The sequence below is a fragment of the Paroedura picta genome, chromosome 2 (assembly GCF_049243985.1).
Source record: "Paroedura picta isolate Pp20150507F chromosome 2, Ppicta_v3.0, whole genome shotgun sequence".
NCBI lineage: Eukaryota > Metazoa > Chordata > Lepidosauria > Squamata > Gekkonidae > Paroedura > Paroedura picta.
Genome location: NC_135370.1, coordinates 37,683,307 through 37,700,431, shown reverse-complemented (window position 1 = coordinate 37,700,431; position 17,125 = coordinate 37,683,307). Strand labels below are relative to the sequence as shown.

Sequence of the window (17,125 nt, the reverse complement as noted above, 5' to 3'; positions counted from 1 at the left end):
TGTGTGTGATCTAAGCTTAAGTGCATTTTCGGCAGAAAGATCGTTGATAATCTCCCCCACAGAGCCTGCTTTGATGCCCCATCTGCACCAGGGACTTGCAAAGAAGCAGCACGGTTACGCATTGGTGGTGGTTGTGTTTTGATGCACAGATGTTGTGTATGCCGAAGCACTCGCACAGAAAGCCATGCAAGCAGATGTCCCCCAAATTGCAGGAAACAGTTTGAGCAAACCAATGATTCCGATTCTGTTGGGCTGTAACATTTTGGACTGTTGATGGGGGGGCTTGCATAGTTTAATTCCCTACTCAGAATATCCTTGCAGGAGCAATAAGCTAGTATGGAGGGATGACGGTTAAAGTATTCTCATTTTCCATGACAGACTAGAAAGTGCCATCCTAAGAACACAAGCCCCAAAGATATGTAGAAACATAACTCGCTCTATGCTGGCCTGCCTGTGGGCCTGATCCAGAAGCTTCAACTGGTACAGAATGCAGCTGCTGAGGGCCTCACAGGCACATCTTGGAGGGCCTATGTCCAGCCAGTGCTGAGGCAGCTGCACTGATTGCCGGTTATTTTCCGGATCCGGTTCAAGGTTTTGCTTTTGACCTTCAAGGCCTTACACGGTCTGGGCCCAGCGTACCTGAGGGACCGCCTGTCGCCCTATGACCCCTGCAGGGCCTTACGCTCTCCGAGTTTGAATTTATTGGCCATTCCTGGCCCCAGAGAAGTGCGCCTGGCCTTGACTAGGGCCAGGGACTTTTTGGTCCTGGCTCCGACCTGGTGGAATGAGCTCCAGGAGGAGCTATGGGCCTTGCGGAAGCTTACAGCGTTCTGCAGGGCCTATAAAACGGAGCTCTCCCGCCTGGTCGCTGGATGAGGCTGGGCCGCAAGGAAGATCTGGCCCCCCTTATAGCAGTGTGGAAGCAGTAGCAAAATGTAATCAGCACCCTCTGTTTTCCATCACCCATGACCCCTCTAGAATGGTTTATCTGGGGTAATTTATATAGACATTACTGGAGTTTTTGCCACATCTGTTTTATTGTTTTATTTTGTGTATTATTTGAGTATTTGGGGTTTTATGAATTTTACTGTATGGTTTTATTGGGGGTTTTATTACCATTGGCTAGCTTGCAGGATCCAGCCAGTGGATTGGATGTTGCAGTTACCTAATCAGAGGGCTCTGCTTAGGGCCAATCACAGGCTTTGTTGGGAACCTCTGAACTGTATATAAGTTCAGATGGTGAGCTGTTGTTTTAGTTCAGTTGTGTGCGATGTTTTGGCACACAAGCGATCCCGTACTGTATTGAACCCATTATTCAATATATCAACATCAGATTGAAGAGGGAGTGGGCCTTTATTATTTCGGACCAGTATAACCTAGAAAGGCCCAAAATTCTACTTTAGAGGAGTGCTAGGACATACAAAGTGATGTCAGCATGCTCCAAAACTGTTCTGGCGATCTCAGAAGTACAGCAAAGTGTTTGGAATATACCTGCCCATGGGGGAGGGGGGAGTCTGTGTATTACACAAATACCAGATGGAATCAAGGGAAAGGATGAATTAAGTTCTAATAAGTGTTGTGTATGCGGTTCCGCAGAGGTCCAGAGCTTGAGATCTGAGCTGGGATCATAAAGCACCCCATCAGGAGCTTGAGATCCCAGTTAGGATCGTAAAATCAGCCAGTAGGAAACAGGTATTACAGCTGTTCTGTAACCATTGAGATGCCAGAGTTAATGTCCAAATGAGAGGCCTACGCCTAGGACCAAAGTGGTGACTAGGAGAGATTCTTTTGTTCAGGATCTGTATATATTGGGGGAGGTTGGGGAACTCAGTTCAGTGTGTTTCCCCTGGGTCAATAAGGAACTGAAATGAACTTACTGTTGGATAATGCACTTTCACTGTGCTTTTGCAGCTGGATTTTCCTGTGCAGAACAGAAAAATCTACTTCTAAATCTACTTCCAACAAGTGCTGAAAGGGAAAATCTACTTCTAAAGTGCCCTGGGCCCATTCTGCACTTGTTGGATAGTGCGCTTTCAATGCACTTTAGAAGTAGATTTTCCTGTTCCGCGCAGAAAAATCCAGCCACAAAAGCACAGTGAAAATTTTTCAACCTACAGATTTAACAATAAGGAAAATTTATTTCTGTGTGCGTTTGTGAACTACCTTTTAACAATGGCAAACAAAGGACTTGCCTTGTACGGATGTCTCAACAAGTGCCCTGTCCCCCTGGCTCTGCAAAGTCACCAGTGTGAAATAGACCCCTTTCCGTTCCAAGAGCTCCTCGTGCGTCCCTCTTTCCACGGCTCTCCCGTGCTCAAATCCGATGATGACATCCGCCGACTTGATGGTGGACAGTCGATGAGCGATGGAGATGGCGGTGCGCCCCAAGCGAGCCTGGAGCAGCAGAAATGGGACAGGCAAACAGCGATAAATGGCGCGGTTGATGTATGGAGTCCGCAGATTCCCATAAACAGAATGGATTTTTCTCTACTCCCATTTTTTAGTTTAAAAGATTTGCGGCCACAACATCACTCATGACGGTGCCTCTGTTTTATGTCCCTTTATGTCTCTCCCCAGCTTTAAAAATAATAATTTTAAAGCTGTATTTGGAAATTCATTTGAAGAAGAAGAGTTGGTTTTTATGCCCTGCTTTTCACTACCCGAAGGAGTCTCAAAGCAGCTTTCTCTCCCCACAACAGACAGCCTGTGAGTTAGATAAGGCTGAGAGAGCCCTGGCATTATTGGATTCTGAGAACAGCTCTAGCAGAACTGTGACTGGCCCAAGGTCACCCAGCTGGCTGCATGTGGAGGAGCGGGTAATCAAACCCTGCTCAACAGATTAGAAGCCACTACTCTTAACCACTACACCATGCTGGCTCATTTGAGAGAAAGAGCTGTTTTTTATATATATACACCTCACTTTTCACTACCTGAAGGATTCCCAAATCGCCTTACAAACACAACAAATACCATGTGAGGTAGGTGGGGCCGAGAGAGCTCTAAGAGAACTGGCCTGTGAGAACAGCCCTAGGAGAACTGTGACTAGCCCAAGGTCACCCAGCTGTCTGCATGTGGTAGAGTGGGGAATCAACCCCAGTTCTCCAAATTAGAATCTGCTGTTCTTTAACCCCTACACCATGCTGGCCACCTCCTTCCCATCTCATAGATGGGTGCATGTAAGGTTCAAACTGCTATACATCAATTCCCCAATTCCTTATGAGACCAGAGATCTCATGCACACCTGGAGCTTTTGGTTCATAATGGCGGCCTTGCAAGATGTTACATGCACCAAAGGAGGCCATTTGCATATTGGAGCATGAACCGTTGGATTAGCTTTTGTATCTCAGATCATCACTCTAAAAACCAGTGAGAAGACTGACCCCAAGACATTACCATTAACTATCTTCATGGGATCATAGAGTTGGAGGGGCCATCTAGTTCAGCCCTTCTCCCTTGCCTGGCAAGCACGAGGCTAGAGGACCCCCAAGAGAGCCTCTGCCTAAAAAACCCCACCAGGAGAGAACCAACGCTCTCCTCTTCGGGGTTAGGGAACGGCTGGAAAAAGACGTCTGACCACGAAACGTGTCACACCTTGTGAAGAGCTTCTTGAACGGTCGCTTCACTTTCATTATCCAGTGCAGAAGTAGCCATGTCCAGGAGCAGGATCTTAGGGTTTCGAACCAAGGCTCGAGCGATGGCGATCCTTTGCTTCTGGCCTCCGCTCATTTGGCCGCCGCCTTCTCCGACAAGGGTGTCAAATTGCTAAAATGGGGAGAACGTGAAAGTGAGTAAAGGAGGCTGCGTCTGGCTCCGCTGGTGTGTCTGCCCGATGCTTGCTCCAAGGAAGTGGAACCGCTAAAGTATGGCAACCACTTTGGACAGTTTAAAATTTAAAGGGACCGCTTTCCTTGGAATTCTTGCTTTCCTGCATTTCCCGGCGCTTGTGGAAGTGGGAGTTTAAGTTACACCCATCAAGCTTTCAGGGTAGTTCCGGAGGGCCTTCCCTGACTCCCCTCCATGTTTCAAGAAGATTGGACCAGGGGGTCCAGTCCTAGGGGCTCCAACAGGGCATGCCCCCACCTCTCCATTATATCCAACGGAGAGTCTGTCCCATTGGATATAATGGAGTGGATGGGGGCACCCTCTTTTGGAGCCCCTAGGATTAGACACCTTCATCCAATATTTTTTGAAACTTGGAGGGGAGTCAGGGAAGACCCTCCTGGAGCGACCCTGAAAGTTTGATAAGTGTAATTTAAACTTCCACCCTCTAGGCCCCGGGAAAGGTGTGAAAACATAAATTCCCTTTAAATTTTAAACAGCTGCATTGAGGTGGCTGCTTCGGTTCTGTCTCTTGGGGGGGGGGGCATTTGGACCACCCTGAAACTATCTGTCACTGAGGCAGCCCCAATCCAGCACTCATTTTAGATTCATGGAAACCACCACAAGAGCCTCTTGTGGCGCAGAGTGGTAAGGCAGCCGTCTGAAAGCTCTGCCCATGAGGCTGGGAGTTCAATTCCAGCAGCCGGCTCAAGGTTGACTCAGCCTTCCATCCTTCCGAGGTGGGTAAAATGAGTACCCAGCTTGCTGGGGGGTAAACGGTAATGACTGGGGAAGGCACTGGCAAACCACCCCGTATTGAGTCTGCCATGAAAACGCTGAAGGGCGTCACCCCAAGGGTCAGACATGATCCGGTGCTTGCACAGGGGATGCCTTTACCTTTAAACCACCACAAGCCGGTATTTTTGGGAGTGGCAGTCTAAAAATCTGAAAATAATTTTAAAAATATATTCCGTTTCCTCAGAACATGAAAAGACCTTAAGAAAATTATACTCAGCATAGTGCCTGTCTGGCCCACGTGGTCTGTCATGTTGACAGATGACTTCATAAAACACTCTAATTGGACTCTTTCTCTGGAGGGTGGTTGTGTGTGGCCCCAACTGGGGAGAAGGGAGGGGGAAAGGGTGAGGAGAAGGAAGAGTGGGAAGCACAGCTGTCTGCTGAATTGCACATTACCTTTTCACATGCATGATTGCTCCCCAGGTCAGGCCTTTTCTGGTGGTGCCTGCTACATTCAAGGGCCCACAGGCTCAACCAGGCTGGAGAGCCCTTCTCTCAAATATTAAGGTGCTGCTTTGTGCCAAATCAGGCCAATGGTACATTTAACCAAAGAAAAGATTGCTATGACTTTGACATGCAATGATTTAGACAGCAAAATTTCCTCGCCTCCCTACCCAAGAGTCTTTGGATTGAGTTGAGTCTTTAAACACTCAAGACTGAGCATGGAATGCGAGGTGTACGAGATGCCCAGATATTTAGACACCTGGAAAGCTACAGGTACACTGATTTGAATAGCCCAGGTTAACCCAATCTTATTCTATCACAGAAGCTGAGCAGGGTTGATTCTGGAGAGTGTTTGGATGGGAGACCATGAAGGAATAGCAGGGTCACTGCACCTCAAAGAAGGCAATTACAAATCTCCTTTGAACGCCACTTGTATTGAAAATTCTAGTGTAACCGTAAGTCATCTGTGACTTGACAGCAATACAAAGAGAGAAAAGTCTACAGATATCGTTAACCTGAGATTGGATTTGTCTTTTCATCAGCCTCTGATATGCATACAAACATATACATACACATCACTTGACATGCTGTTTGCTACCCAGACTAAAAAAGTCTACAGTAATCCAAGGACACTTGGATTTCTGAAGATTTCTGAAGATTTACTTCTCTGTCGTCCTAAAGGCAAACAAATGACCTTTTCAGCTGCTCTACCAGGCTTCTGAATGAGAAACTTAAGACAAATAGAGGCTGGCACATAAGTATGCTGGTCTCAGCCACAATTTCTTTCTCAGCAGTTCCCACATCAAACCCCCCAATCTGCTTCAAACTCAATCGAAATTAAAAAGGCAGCTTGAGGATTCCACAGAGGAAGCTGCTGAGAGGGAAATGCTCAGGAAAGATCCCATGGATGTGCAGATGGTAGATGAACACACCACTGACCTGTACCCAGGAAGCCAGGGGACCTGACCCTGCCCTTTCTTCCTCTCCACTTGAAAAAAAATGCAAACAAAAGAGGAACAATTGTTTTTTATACCCCACTTGAAGATATAAAAGGCACTCACTTGAAGGGTGCCTGAAGGAGTCTCAAAGTGACTTATATTTGCCTTTCCTTTCCTCTCCCCACAACAGACACCCTGTGAGGGAGGTGAGGCTGAGACAGCCCTGATATTGCTAAAGAAGAAGAGTTGGTTCTTAAATGCCACTTTACCCAAAGGAATCTCAAAGCAGCTTACAGTCACCTTCCCTTTCCTCTCCCCACAACAGACACCCTGTGAGGGAGGTGAGGCTGAGAGAGCCCTGATATTCCTGCTCGGTCAGAATAGCTTTATCAGTGCTGTGGTGATCCCAAGGTCACCCAGATGGCTGTGGGTCGGGATGAGCGGGGACTCAAACCTGGCTCCCCAGATTAGAAGCTGCTACTCTTAACTACTATGCCACGCTAGCTCTCAGGATCCTAGCCTTTTAACGCCATCAACATGGCCTATGGTGTAGGGCTGCCAGCATCTATGTAGGCCCTCATAGATCTCCTGGAATTGCAACATATCTCCAGATCTGAGAGAAAATTGCAGCTTTGGAGGTTCAATTTGATGGCATTATACACTGCGGAGGTCTCCCGTCCCCGTCCCCGTCCCCCCAGTGTAAGAGGCATGCAGTCCCATTCAGATGTCGTGAAATGCATTTTACCAAAGGCAAATCCATGATGAAGTTGTAGGCGTTGGCTTCTTTAGCTGCCCCGATGATGTCTTCCATGGTCGCATCGTCCCGGCCATACCGAATGTTTTCTGCGATGGTGGTTGCAAACAGGACCGGTTCCTGCTCGACGATGCCGATCAAAGAGCGCAGCCACTGAATATTAAGGGAGCGGATGTCATGCCCATCCAGAGTGATCTATGCAAAAAGAGTCAGTCATTTGTATTTCTTTATTATTACGGTACTAGACCAGTAGTCAAATTACAAGATACATAAAAACATCTGGCATTAACAAGATAAAAGAATCATTGATAACTAAAATATTATAAAAGATAAAAACATTCCAGCTATAAGAATCATTCTAGTTTTAAAACTCACAGGGGAGTTTTAAATAACAGAATAAGCCCAACTCAGAGGCAATCACAGACATGTCGTCAGACAAAAGCACAGAAGTAACTTCTGTTGTGGCCAGATTTGCTTGGAGAGCTATCAAAACAAGGAAGAGCTGGTTGGATTCGGAGCAACTTAGGTAGAGATAGTCTCAATTGCTTGAGATCATGCTTATGCAACAAGAGTATTTGTAAAGAAAACACCAGTCACAGCCTGTTTGTCGGGTTGCTGATATTTCAGAATCAGAATCACACCGGGATTGAAGAGACCACAACGGGCCATCCAGTCCAGCCCCCCCCCACCTTCTTCTTCCAACAAAGAAGAAGAGTTGGTTCTTATATGCGCTTTTCTCTACCAGGAGGAGTCTCAAAGCGGCTTACAGTCACCTTCCCTTTCCTCTCCCCACAACAGCAAAATAAAGGAAGCTGAGACCAAGAAATGGGGTCTGTTTGAGAGGGAGCAATAGATATCGCCTGGCGATCTCACATCTGGGCAGGGGAATCATTCATAGAAGGCCTCCATGCTTAAATTTTGAAAGGCTGCATGAGAATCCATCTCAGATCCATCAACCCTGAATGTGTAAGTCAGTCTCAGTGAAATCGGCAAACATCGTTCCATAGAAGTGGGTTTGCTGAGAGGTTAATCTGTGCTACATTTCCTAAGGTTGAACACTTTTCCTTAGGAATTGCTTTGGCCCAAATGCTGCAGGAATGTAATGTACTCATTGCATCCATTTATGTACAAAAATGTTAAGGCTTCTACAGGAACAAGTTGTATTCAGCTACAGTGCAAAGAAACCTAATTTGGTAACAATACAGCCCTACCCACCATTTGAAAAGGAAGAAGAGTTGGCTTTTATACTCCACTTTTCACTGTCTGACGGAGTCCTAAAGTGGCTAACAAATGCCTTCCCTTCCTCTCCCCACAACAGATGCCCTGTGAAGTAGGTGGGGCTGAGACAGCTTGAAGAAAAAGAAACAGAGTTGGCTTTTATACCCTGCTTTTCCCTACCCGAAGGAGGCTCAAAGCAGCTTACAGTCGCCTTCCCTTCCTCTCCCTGCAACAGACACCCTGTGAGGTAGGAGAGGCTGAGAGAGCCCTGATATCACTGCTCGGTCAGAACAGCTTTATCAGTGCTGTGGCCAGCCCAAGGTCACCCAGCTGGCTGCATGTGGAGGAACGGGGAATCAAACCCGGCTCGCCAGATTAGAAGCTGCTGCTCTTAATCACTACTGTACGCTTTATGCTAAGATTGGGTGGCAAGGTAGTTACAAATATTTTAATTCATTAAAAAAAATAAATTATCTGTTGAGATTGTAAGAAACTATGCACTCAAAAACCTGCCAGATACTGAATGACCAGATACTGGTCTATCAAGATCATTTTACTGGAAACTGCTCTCTGGTGTCTTTCACATCAGCTTCTGCTTCATCTGGAAACTGAACGAGACCTCCTGCAAGCAAAGCAAGAGATGTTCTACCACTACGCCACAGCCCCTCCCCTATATACCAATTGTAACCTTTTTTGAAAACAAGGGACTACAGCAATCTCATTGTAGGTCCAGCTATCTCCCCTTCTCTTCCCCATCATCCAGAGCTGTCTCTAGGCTACATGCAAGACCACATTACTTCCAATGGAAGCATTCAGTCTTCTCTCCCATTTACGCCTTCAACTATTGCTCTCTTCCTTGACCTGATCTTGGAGCACATATCACTTGGTCCGCACCTCAAAGGTCCAGCTGAATGCATCAGAGAATGGATATCAACCCAAAGTGCACTGGATTAAAATGAGAAAGGAAAATGGTGTGACAACAAGGCTGGGTCAAGTTCTCACCATGCCTTCGTTCGGGTCATAGAATCGTTGGATGAGCTGCACGGTCGTACTCTTCCCAGCTCCACTAGGGCCGACAAAAGTTGTCATTTCCCCTGCTTTGACAACCATGCTGAGTTTATCTAAAATCTGGAAATGTAAAAAAATAAAAATAAAAAAGAGGGGGGGGATGCAATACATGGAAAATGTTACCGTTGGTCCTGGGAGTGCTATCTGGAGGGGATACTGCAACAGCAAGATGGACCACTTACCTTGACTTCGGGTCTGGATGGATAGTAGAATGTCACGTTATGCAATTCAATTTCACCTCTAACTTTATCCAGCTTGTAGCCGCTTTCTGACATGCAATCGATGGTGGGTTCCTGGGGAGGAACGCAGTATGTTACTTGGTTGGCCTCTTAAAAGAATAACAAAACATTTTATTCTTATTTATTAGATTTATTGGCTGCCCCTCCGTAGGACAGGCCTGGGGCGGCTAACATCGATAAAACAGATATACAAAGTAAATATAAAAACATTCACGGGAGGGCGGTATAGAAATATAATAAAAGAAATAAAATTGATAAAATAAATTCAAAAGTTATTTAATACATTCTTAACCTAAAAAAAAAAAAAACACTTGACTGTCCCAGATCTGACCAGTAGGTCAGAAAAATTCTGGCACCGATCATATAACCAGATTTCAGATTTCAAGATGGAGAAGGAGACCGGGATGGGGGGTGGGGCTTCCTGATGTCATGATGTGCTTGCATTGGCCTCAACTATAAACCTGGGGGAGGAGTGCCATCTTGCAGGCCCTTTGGAACTTGGATCTCAGCTGGCAACTCATTCCATCTGGCTGGAACTAGGGCCAACTGCACTTTGGGGCCAGGTATTGGAAGAGGAAGAGGAAGAGGAGTTGGTTCTTATATGCTGCTTTTCTCTACCTGAAGGAGTCTCAAAGTGGCTTATATTCACCTTCCCATTCCTCTCCCCACAACAGATACCCTGTGAGGTAGGTGAGGCTGAGACAGCCCTGATATTACTGCTTGGTCAAAACAGCGAGCCCACGGTCTCCCATCTGGTTGCACACGGAATCAAACCTGGCTTGCCAGATTAGAAGTCTGTATTCCTAACCCCTACACCAAGCTGGCTCTATGAAATGTACAGCATATACTGTGGTACCATCATTTATCATTTCCCAGGTATGGCTGTGGAATCTGCTTGACAGAAGATGTAAAAAAAGAGAGAGTAGGGTTAATATGTAATCATGAGTCCAAAGTGATGACATGGATATCTGATTGGTCCTAGTATACTCATCTGCAGAGGTTTAGCTAGCCAAAATGGGTGGAGGTGTAGCAAGACCTCTACGGAAGTGTAGCATCACAAAACATTATTTAGAGTTTGTGGGCACAGTGTAGCAGCTGAAAGATAAGCTATGAACCACGAAATCCACAGTGTGCGTCAACAAAATTACATGGGGATGTGGAGGCCTTACAAGGGGATGGTGGAGTTTGGGGAAGGAGTTTAGTGGAGACTTAATTCCATAGAGGAGGGGTGGCCAGACTGTGACTCTCCAGATGTCTATACACTCCAACTCCCATGAGCCCTTGCTGGTACATGCTTGCAGGGGCTCATGGGAAGTGTAGTCTATAGATATCTGGAAAGCCATGGTTTGGTCACCCCTGCCGTAGAGTCTGTCCTCGGAAGTCTTCATTTTATCCTAGGGAACTGATCTCTGGAGACCAGACGCCGTTCCAGAAGAGCTTAGGGTTGCCAGATCCAGGTTAGAAAACTCCTAGAGATTTGGAGATGGAGCCTGGAGAGGACAGGGACCTCAATGGGGGACAATTCTAGAGAGTCCACCCTCCAGAGCATCCCTTTTCTCCAGGGGGAACTGATCTGTGTAGTCTGGAATGAGCTGTAATTCCAGGGGATCCCAACGTACCACCCAGAAGTTGGCCTCCCTAGGAGAAGTCTAAGCCCCATCTGGAGGGCACCAGAGGAGATGGGGTGCTGGGACAGTCATTATTAGCACATGCTCATGGCAGTCAGAGAAGGTATCCCCTGTGCCAGCACCGAGTCATGTCTGACCCTTGGGGTGACGCCCTCCAGCGTTTTCCTGGCAGGCTCAATACGGGGTGGTTTGCCAGTGCCTTCCCCAGTCATTACCGTTGACCCCCCCAGCAAGCTGGGTACTCATTTTACCAACCTCGGAAGGATGGAAGGCTGAGTCGACCTTGAGCTGGCTGCTGGGATCGAACTCCCAGCCTCATGGGCAGAGCTTTCAGACTGCATGTCTGCTGCCTTACCACTCTGCGCCACAAGAGGCTCTTATGCGAAGGGTATAATTCTGCTTATGTTGTCCTGTTGATAGTTCAAAGAGAATGTTAAGTACATGACAGCAAACATATTTCCCCTTGCTGCACACACAGCGCTCTCTATTTACATCTTGCCATAAAAAAAACCCTTTTAGCTAAGTAAGGATTTAAAAAGTAGACAAGTTAGGCCAGCTTCTACAAACGTTGTTCATTGATGCTGATGGAATTACACGGGGAGATTTGTTGAACATTTTGACCTTGCCGTTCTCTTTCTACCCAAAGTATTAAAATTCTTATCTGAGCTTCCGTGCTCATTTCATTCGAGTGCTGTAGAGATTGTAGCGGCAGTTACTGAAACTACTCGACTGCAAATAGCCCGATTGGCCTAATAGAGAAATATTAGGGACCAGAGATACTTGTGAATATTCATCAGCGAATCATTTTGAAGCATCACTTGGATGAATGCATTCTTTCAGAATTCACTGGCAGGATGGGATTTGGCCAGCTTGGTGTAGTGATTAGGAGTGCCGATTTATAATCTGGCAAGCCAGGTCTGATTCTCCGCTCCTCCTCCACATGCAGACAGGTGATCTTGGGCCACAGCCCTGAAAGAGCTGTTCTGACCAAGCAGTAATATCAGGGCTCCCTCAGCCTCACCTCCCTCACAGGGTGTCTGTCGTGGGGAAAGGGAAGGGAAGGCCACTTTGAGATTCCTTCTGGTAGAGAAAATGTAAGAATCATGTAAGAACTTTTCTTCTCCTTCTCCTTCTCCTTCTCCTTCTCCTTCTCCTTCTCCTTCTCCTTCTCCTTCTCCTTCTCCTTCTCCTTCTCCTTCTCCTTCTCCCCTTCTCCTTCTTCTTGACAATGAATAACGTCCTCTCTTTCCTCAATCACCACAACATTTATCCTTTGCACTGTGGATTGGAGCCTAAAATATGAGCCTCCAGGGAAGGCGGTATATAAATCAAATAAATAATAATAATAATAAAAACTATGAATCCCTACTGCGAACAAAGCAAAGCTGGCAGCCTTATGCCATTAGCTACTCACTTTATCGATTGTCTCAAAGATGTTTGTGGCAGCCCCGCGGCCGGTAGCAAAGGCCTCCAGACAAGGAGCCGCTTGGCCGAGATTTAAGGCACCCACTAGAACACCGAAGAAAACCTGAAAAGCACAAGCAATTATGTTTTCCCTGGATCTTTTCTTTAAAAGAAAAAAAGCTTTGATACAGAATCTAAATTAAAAGTTGAAAATGATAGGAGTCATTGGGGATTATTTTTGGAACACAGACAAATCTTTACACCTCATGAAAAATACTAAGGAGTGTACAGATGGGAATACAACTGTCAAAAAGTGTCAATTTGACACAGGAAGCAATTAAAAGTACAGAATGATCATGCACAAATAGATTTCGGATTTCACCGTAATAAGGACGAGTCAGATCCACAGCGTGATCCGCCAAGCTTACAGGTGAGGCCAGGAAATTAACGTCACATGATGCTGGCCTCCCACCCAAACACCGACCAACCCCCTCTCCGGTAAGACTCTAATCACAACAAGGGGGCTTTCAATACAATTTTTAAAACGTAAACTGAATTCATAATTGTTTTTATTGTAATGTATTTGTAATTTGTTGTTTTAAAACTTTGATAAAATCAGAGTCCAGCAGCACCTTCAAGACCAACAAAGATTTATTCAGGGCGTGAGCTTTCGAGTGCAAGACGTCAGAGCACCTGCACTCGAAAAGGCGCTCCAGGACTCTGATTTTATTGTGCTCCTTCAGACCAACACGGCTACCCATTTGAATCTAAAACTTTAATGTCACCCTCTTTGAGCCAATTAGGGAAGGGCAAGACTGGGTTGCTAGGCAGTGTCATGAGGGACCCCAGACATTCAGTGGGGGCAAGAGTCTCTCATTTATAGCCCCTACCTTTACACCAGTGGCCAGATTGCTGGTGAAGAGAATCCCCCCCCCCCGCTCCCAAGCAGCAACACTGAAAATAAATCAAACATAGCTACACAACCTGGAAGTGACATAGACATGTCAGGGACATTGGAAGGACGTTCTGGTTTGGGGGCAAAAATCCAGAGCACTGCTCCCTGATGCTTTGGGCTGATCCTGCATTGAACAGGGGGTTGGACTAGATGGCCTGTATGGCCCCTTCTAACTCTATGATTCTATGATGTGTCTACATCATGTCCAGGTCACATAGGCACCTTGTGCTTATGTCCAGGATTCCTTCACATTCCTGGTAACAGAACCCTACCCTCCAATTCCCCACTAGCTGCTCTGAAGGACTTGGCAACATTGTCATAGAGTTTATGATGATTGGTAGAGGTACCTGTGTCACTTCTGGATAACTCTAGGAATTGTCAGGAACTCTACGGTCAGAACTTCCTGTAACTACACAAGGCCTTATTTTTCTTCTTAATTTTCTCCCCAAGACAATTACATGCACCCCCTTGAGCCCCAGTTTCCACCCACCAATCAACTGAGCATTGGTGAGCAAGGGCTACAATTGGCTGGAGGTCTTCCACCATAAGCAGGCAAATAGGAACTCTAGCCTGAGGTCATGGCGCTGCTCAGGTTAGGCAGGATCCCTGTATTTTTAGTCAAATGCAATCCTTGTCTCCCCCATCCATTTGTTTGTCAGGAAGCCAGTATCATCACAAATAGATGTGGAAGGAGGGGGGCATTTAGGCCCCTCCAGTGTTTTCATCCTAGGTTTTAAGACTTGATCTTGAATATATTAAGTATGACTTTTATAAAAAGGCATTTTAAGAGCACTTCTTGTTAAGTCTCTAATGTCTCTCAACCAACTATAAAAATATTATCAACACAGCCTGCGTTACAAAGCCTCATTCAACAATTTATAACAATTCGCAGCTGGTGCATCAAATTTGTGAATAGGCCAGAAACACCAACACTTCTGATGGTGGATGCCCTACCCCAAAAATGCATATCCAGAGGCTGAACAACAGGGGGTCAGGGAAGGACTTTAGAAAGCCATTACCTGTAAAAGTGTGCCAGGAGAATACTCATGTTGCTCAAGGACAAGTTTTGACCCATACCAAAAGGCTAGCGCATAACACATGAAAATAATGAACCAAATGTAACCAGTGAAAAAGCCCATGATTATCCCTTTTCTGATTCCCCAGTTCTGGGCAAAAACTAGGTTTCTGTCGTATCTGTAGAAGAAGAAAAAATAGGATCATTGAAGATATGCGTTTGAGAATAATAAAAGGTAAAAGAATGAAACAACTTGCCCCAGTGTTTGGGGGGGGGGGGGTGATGCCAGTGTGGGAGAGGAATGCATTGCATGAGCACTTTCCCCTTGCAGCACCTTAACCCTTGATGCTCCATACTCTGAATGAGCACTGCAAGCATGCTGCGTCTTGACTGACCCTCAAGCTGATGTGGTTGCTAATGTAAGAATACAGCTGAGTGCAATGTAGGGGAGAACGGGTACTCCAGATGCAGTGCCTGGTGGACAATTGCTACATTTCCTTCCTGTGTTGCCCCAGTGCTAACCTGAATCCATCTGCCATAAGTCCCTCCTTTATGAACTGAGTATAGATTGTTCCCCCCCCCCACCCCCAACAAAAGCCCATTTAGCATCACTGTGTCCTTGCACCCAGACTGTCCCCGAAAAACTTTCTGGAGTATGTTGGGCGGGGAGAAGAATGGGGATTCTTGAGAGAGTATCATGAACTAGGAGGCAGGTGAAGCAGCTGGATTTTGTTTATACTGAAAGAAGCTGGCAGGGGAAATCATTTCGAACCAAGGGGCACAGAGGTGCAACAATTCCATCTTTGTGTGGGTTTGTAATGAAGAAAAGGGCCCAGGGAACTACAAATCAAGAGTGAGCGTGGGAATGTGTCCAAGAAGAAGAAGAGCTGTTGTTTTTCTACCCTGCTTATTTACTATCAAAAGGTGTCTCAAAGCAGTTCACAATCTCCTTCCCTTCTTCTCTCCACAACCGATGCCCTAGGTGGGGCAGAAAGAGTTCTGAGAGAAACTAACTAGCCCAAAGTCACCCAGCTGGCTGCATGTGGAGGAGGAGCAGGGAATCAACCCCAGTTCTCCAGATTAGAGGCCACCGCTCTTAGCCACGCCCCCAAGATGGCTCCCATGAAGATATCAGGAAGATAGACAGCCCACAGACTGGAGCTTCCATCAATACCCAGAGCAGGAACATGTGCCCCTCTTTCAGAAGGAACAGGTTTTACTTAAGAAAACCAGGAAGTGAAAAACTTCACAAGAACAAAATGTGATGGAACAAAACAGACGGCAGGGACAAATCTTTGGGCTTGCTTTGCTGCCATGGTAACACAATATTGCATTGCTGTCCCACCTTGTGAGATTTAAATTGAAACTAGATGTTATGATAGTAGCCTCATTAGTTCAAAATCGGGTCTCTTCTAATCACACACAGTGAGAACAGCATTTTTTATAAATAAAAAATATGCTGTGCTTAACTAGGATCTATTGGAGCTATAAAAATTGGATGGGGTCCAGTGAAGAGTTTCTGGAAGCCCGGTCTTCTTGACTCCTGCTGTACCCCAACCCTCTCCTCCAAATGCTGTCCTGGGAGAAGTATTGTGGGGAGGGCGTTTGGGGCTGAAGTGGGGAGGCAGAGGTCACAAAGTCACGCTCAGCAGACTGAAATCCTTCCAGACCTGGAAATGCTCAACTGGAATGATCCACTGTCTGGATGTTCCAAGGGGGAAAGGGCAGACTGTGCCAGCAAAGTACAGGAGCTGCATTTGGGTCCACTAGTGGCACAGGACGAGACAGCAGCCGAGCGGGGGACCTCCCCTAAGGTAAAGGTAAAGGTATCCCCTGTGCAAGCATCGGGTCATGTCTGACCCTTGGGGTGACGCCCTCCAGCGTTTTCTTGGCAGACTCAATATGGGGTGGTTTGCCAGTGCCTTCCCCAGTCATTACCGTTTACCCCCCAGCAAGCTGGGTACTCATTTTACCGACCTCGGAAGGATGGAAGGCTGAGTCAACCTTGAGCCGGCTGCTGGGATTGAACTCCCAGCCTCATGGGCAAAGCTTTCAGACGGCTGCCTTACCACTCTGCGCCACAAAAGGCTCTTTCCCCTAAGGTAGACTCAGCCAAACACTATCACTTATTTTGCATTGTTGCAATTTATAAACACTGGTCTGTTACTCCTAGACCAGCCTTTCTCAACTTTTTTACCATTGAGAAACCCCTTCTGGCTTCAAGAAACCCCTAAAGGGGTGTGATCATGCAAAATATAGTTTGGAAGCATAGCGGTGTACATGCCCAGCTGGAGCCCCTCCCCTTCTCACCCCCTCCAGGCCCATCATTGGCCATTGGGGGGGGGGGCTGGTCGACATGACCATCTATGGTTATATAATCCAATAAATGTTTAACAAATTTAAAATATATGTTTAAAATTAATTAATTCCCTCCCATTCAGGCAACCCTTCCTGGGCTGCCAAGAAACCCTGGTTAAGAAGGGCTGGCTTAGACAAACAAGATGTACATCAAATCGCTTTGACCTGTTTGTTGGTTTTAGGCATGCGACCAATGCTTCCTATCTGCACCGACCTTTCCACTTCTTTTCCTTCCCCTCCGAAAGCAGCCACGGTTCGGATAGAGGATAGCACTTCATCAGCAATGGCACCAGCTTTTGCATAAGCCTTTAATTCTCGACCCGTCAACTTTGCCACAGCCTAAAAACACGTCAGAAGAGTCGTTATATACGGCGAGGGGCTTATTAGTACACTGCAGTAGAACTCTTTGCTTTCACACCAGATAGAGCATAAGTTTAGAAAGTGAACAGTTACACGGCACAGCTACATGTAAGTGCAATCCTACAGT

General features: G+C 46.4%; 1 protein-coding gene across 3 annotated transcripts in view; it reads right to left on the bottom strand.

Annotated features, from left to right (window-relative positions):
* ABCB11 (ATP binding cassette subfamily B member 11) overlaps positions 1–17,125 on the bottom strand; it is a 107,549-nt gene that overhangs the window by 29,689 nt on the left and 60,735 nt on the right. For all 3 annotated transcript variants that reach the window (XM_077319800.1, XM_077319799.1, XM_077319801.1), the window contains 8 exons: positions 16,853–16,977; positions 14,285–14,459; positions 12,321–12,434; positions 9,222–9,332; positions 8,974–9,099; positions 6,745–6,948; positions 3,592–3,762; positions 2,193–2,394 (listed from right to left, as the gene is read on the bottom strand). In XM_077319800.1, coding sequence (XP_077175915.1) covers positions 2,193–2,394; positions 3,592–3,762; positions 6,745–6,948; positions 8,974–9,099; positions 9,222–9,332; positions 12,321–12,434; positions 14,285–14,459; positions 16,853–16,977 — 1,228 coding nt within the window. The remainder of the gene's footprint in view (positions 1–2,192; positions 2,395–3,591; positions 3,763–6,744; positions 6,949–8,973; positions 9,100–9,221; positions 9,333–12,320; positions 12,435–14,284; positions 14,460–16,852; positions 16,978–17,125) is intronic.